At 40.3% G+C, this 4,874-nt stretch overlaps 1 protein-coding gene across 1 annotated transcript; it reads right to left on the minus strand.

The window, feature by feature from the left end:
* Window positions 1-43: 43 nt before the first annotated feature.
* Window positions 44-481, minus strand: LOC110037694 (uncharacterized mitochondrial protein AtMg00810-like; the record flags this gene model as incomplete). The annotated part of the gene is made up of 1 exon (XM_020742400.1): window positions 44-481. A coding segment is annotated over exon 1 (438 nt), but the record flags the coding sequence as incomplete, so codon positions are not given.
* Between the last annotated feature and the right edge of the window lie 4,393 nt (window positions 482-4,874).

Consider the following 4,874-nt stretch of genomic DNA (forward strand, 5'->3'; position numbering starts at 1 on the left):
CATCCATATGACTCTTCTTTGGATCATGCATGTACCGGCTCACCACACTTACTGCAAAAGAAATATCAGGTCGAGTGTGACACGGATAGATCTGGTGGCCCACCAGCCTTTGGTACCTCTTATAATCAACTAATTGACCTTCCTCTGTACTGAGTTTGACCTGATAAATTGGAAAGACTGCGGGTTTGCACCCATGTGTACTTGTCTCCGTGAGAAGATTCAATACATACTTTCTCTGGGTTAGGACTATCCTCTCAGGTTCATGGGCTACTTCAATCCGAAGAAAGTATCTGAGTTGTCCCAAATCATTTATCTCAAATTGCTTCTCCAATTTCCCATTCAGTTTAACAATCTCCGCCTCATCATCACCAGTGATAATTATGTCATCCACATACACAGTAAGTATAGCAGTGTGATCGTCATGTTGCTGAAAGAATATCGTATGGTCTGCATTGACCTGTTGATATCCCATGTCAACCATCGTCATTCTAAACATGTCAGACCAAGCTCGAGGTGACTGCTTCAACTATACAATGACTTTTTGAGCCTATAAACCTTGCCCACTGTCTTGGATGTACTAAATCATGGTGGTATCTTCATATATACCTCCTCTAGTAGCTTTTCATGAAGAAAAAAACATTATCATTATTCACATCTAGTTGTTGAAGTCTCCATCCACCATTCACTGCTAGAGAAACTAATGTCCTCACCGAGCTCATCTTGATTATTGGTGCAAAAGTTTCATATTAATCAATGTCATAGGTTTAATTGTATCATTTTGCCACTAATCGTGCTTTGTACCTCTCTATCTTCTATTTTGGAGTTTGTTTTACAGTGAAGATCCACTTGCATCCAACAGTTTTTTTCCCTGCTGGTGGTGGTACAATCTCCCATGTTCGATTTTTATCAAGAGCTCAAAGCTCTTCGTGCATCACCGCTTTCCACTTGGGATCCTCTTTAGCAACCCGCCAACACTTGGGTTTAGAGACAGAGCCTAATGATGAAATAAATGCTCCATGCAAAGGTAAGATATTAGAATAAAAAATAACGTTTTCAATGTTAAGTTTCCACCCAAAACGATTAGGAAGATGTCTTACATTGCTGCGTGAGGTCCTCATTAACGTGAGGAATAATATCACATGAGAGTTTTGAATCAAAGGCAAATGGTGCAGGTGTCTCAAGAGTTAGAAAAGATCGGGACGAGGGACTTGTTGGCACTGCAGACTCTGTTCCCTTAGTTTGCTTCTTCCTTCGTGTATACACCTTTAGCTCATTTTCAGCTTGAATCTCTTCACCTTTGGGGTCGGTTTTCTTGATTTTCGTCTGCTCAGATAATTCATCCCACATCATAAGACATGATATTGCTCCCACTTGCACCATTCCATCACCATTATTACTCTCTTGTCTCATACCTCGAGTGTTTGTTGAGTCACCAAAGGGTGAATTCATCTCCATAGTTTAGTATGGTTCAAACTCTCTGAATGACAGATCCATACTCACAAAGAGTCTTCTCAATCGGGCCCCAACAGGCATAACCCCTCTGAGTAGCGGAATAACCCACGAACACACATTTCAGAGCTTTGGAATCCAACTTTCCTACAGATGGTCTATTATTTTTCACAAAACATACACATCCAAATACTTTCAAAGGAAGTATCCCACTATTGTCTTCTTTCAACATCTGACAAGTAAACTTTCACTCCAGCATTTTTGCGGGTATTTTGTTAATCAATTGAGCGACCGTCAACACGGCTTGCACCCATAAGTACTGCGTGACATTGTCATAATCATGCTCCGGGCTACTTCCAGAAGATGTTGATTCTCTCTCTACTACTCAATTCCGTGTTGGTGTGTATGGACATGTGATTTGGTGTTGTATTTCTTGAGCTGATAGATAGTCCCCAAATGCTTTGTTGATATTTTCTGTCTCATTTTCAAACCTTAGTGCCTTCACAACCGTCCCATATTGGGTTTGGATTGCCTTGTAGTTTCTCCTTATTTGCCTTTTCATACACAGATGGATACAACCGATTTAGTAAACTAAGACTAGAATTTCTCATTCTTCTGTGTTGTAGCAGTAACACATTCTCGACGTTTCTCCTATATTCTCCTTCAACAACACTTTCCACCATGGATGCAGAGCTGAGTCCATCTCCTGTCGTCCAAATACCAGAGTCTGCTATGCCATGTTTCAACCCCAAGTGTCAGACCCGTCCATTTTTCTTGGAATATCACCTGAGAAATATCAATAGAAACAATGTATGTTAACTAGAGAATAATGATACTAATGGGCAAGATGTTTACTGGAAAAGATTGAGCATGCAAAATATTAGACAATGTCATGTAATTGGTATATTTCACTGCACTTTACCAACTGCAGGCTGCGGTGTACCATCAACAGTTTGTATACTCTCTGGTACTGCTAGATGAGTATATCAAGAGATCTCTTTAGCAATACTAGTCACGTGACTAGAAGCACTAGAATCTATGATCCATTCTGTTGATCCTGTGGCGGAAGTAGTGGCAAGAGTAAGTGTGTCACTATTACTTTTGTTGAAGTGAGCATACGTGGCAATGTTACCCCTTGATGTTGATGGATTTGAAACATCATCAGCGTTATCTTCTGCAGCTTTCTGCTTCCTTTTCAACAACTTCAGACACTCATAATCCTCACTAGTAAAGATCACACCTCTCTCTCTCGTCCTCTGCTACCATTGGATTTGATCGGTAGGCTTATTTTTCTTCTTTCCTTATAGCACTTGCGAGCCCCCCTTAACACTTAGCGTACTTGGTCTCGCAATAGCCAATGCTGATCGTGCACCGAAAAACCACTCGACTCAGAGTGTAGCTTCATGGACTCTCCTCCTGTATCATCACAACAATGGCCTCATCTAGTGTAGGAGTAGTCGTCTGAGCTAGGAGGACAAATCTTCTCTAATCAAAGGCTTGATTCAGATAAGCTGAAACTGCATAGTCCTCATTTGTGTAAACATTTCACCTTTCTTGCAATTTGGATCGTTATAACTCGACATCGGTGAGAAGTAATCAAAATCCGCCCACAACCCTCCAAATTTATGGAGTATTCCTGAATTGATTTTTTACTCTGTACCACAACTTCTATCTCACGTTGAATTTGGAATACTCTTATGTGGTTCTCAGTCTCAACATAAATATTCTTCAACTTTACCCAGATGTCCCACACCTTTCGAATGCCATCAATTGAGAACGTAATTGACGAAACCACTGAGTTGAGTAGCCAGGTCTAAACTAAGACGTGAGTGGTCCTCTGCTCATCCCTCTCAGCACTGTCACTCTTTGATTTGTTTTCGGTCAAATATCCCTCTAGTCTCTTCCCTACTAAAGCCACCTCAATCCGATGTGGCCAGCTTCCAAATAAGTGACCGGTCCATTAAGCTTCAGATCCACGTGAGGGAGATCTAGCTTCACCTGCATCGAAACATGTGTTGTAGTCGTGGTTCCTGTCAAGACACTAGCTCCATGTATGAGCCCTACCAAGATCTTCAGGACCTCAGGATCAATTCTTCCCAGAAGATCCAATCCGTTACTCCCCACACTATCTCCATCTCCCGTCATCTTCAATTACCTGGACTCCCTTCTAGGTCATACACGCCACGAAAAATCACTTTCCTCTTTTAGGCCCGATTTTGATCTATCTCATTATCAAGTTCGGGATCCTTTTCATATCATTTCCCTCCTCAAGATCCATGGGGTACCACTCCCCCCCCACCCCCAACACACACACACACACACGAGCCTCTTTCAATCGGCAGACATAATCTTTTCAAGCGACAGTGACCTGGACCGACGACGGTGGAAGGCAGCTTGGACAGACAGTGGTGGCAGCTTGGATGATGGCGGCTTGGAGTGGCAGGTGCGTCTCCCGCACGGGACACGGGTCGCATCGTTGTCTGGAGTGGCTCTGATACCAAATTGAAAAAGAACAAGACAAAAACTTCGCATTTCATTCAGCACATGTATTTAAATAAGGGTTACAACATTTAACAAATAAACCCAATAAAACCCTCTTTACACATAACTCTCAACAAAAATCATCATAAATAATGCATGTATTTTTGCATAGCAGCATTTTTTAAATGAAATATGAAAAGGTTAGAAAGAACTAGTTAGATGTACATATAAGTGCAAACCAGTTGATTATTCATTTGAATCAGCTTGATATGCGGAAATGAAAGAAGAGGTCTAGTTTATCTATCCATAAAATTTTATCGAAGTCGTGAAAACTCGAGCCTTAGACAATCGAGCAAAGCTGAATGACCATATGGATAAAATTGGTTTCTTATTTTAAGTAGAAAATGACATACGAAGATCAATTATACACGGTTAAATCTGCACAGTTTGCTATGGGTGTAGTTTAGTGTTGAAATTCTGCTACTCTTATCTTATCAAATAATTTAAGACACACGAATCAAGGTTTTCTACTATTTGATTTGTCTGTCTATGACCCTCAGATTATAATCCGTGTACTTTCCTGTAGGATTGCCGTCCCATAAATTTTTTCTTCCCTTTTTAAACTTTCCCTCTTATACAAAGAAGCGAATAAGATGCTTGAGAGTTTTTTTCATTATTTTATTTTTTAAATATAATATTCATAAAAGGCCACATGTCTATCACAATTGATTATGAGTGGTATTTTTGCATAGAATAACATGTTTTTGTTTATTTCATTTTAGACCATAAACTGATTGATTGAAAGGCCAACTGCCAAGAGGTTTATTGCCACTGCTTTTACCTTTGAAGGTTGAGTCGCCTGACATGCCTTTTAATCATAAAACATTAAAAATAAAGTGATCTAGCTTCTTGAAGTATGGATGACCAAGCCAATACGACAGAAA

This window comes from Phalaenopsis equestris, unplaced genomic scaffold, assembly GCF_001263595.1.
Source record: "Phalaenopsis equestris unplaced genomic scaffold, ASM126359v1 Scaffold223510, whole genome shotgun sequence".
Lineage (NCBI taxonomy): Eukaryota > Viridiplantae > Streptophyta > Magnoliopsida > Asparagales > Orchidaceae > Phalaenopsis > Phalaenopsis equestris.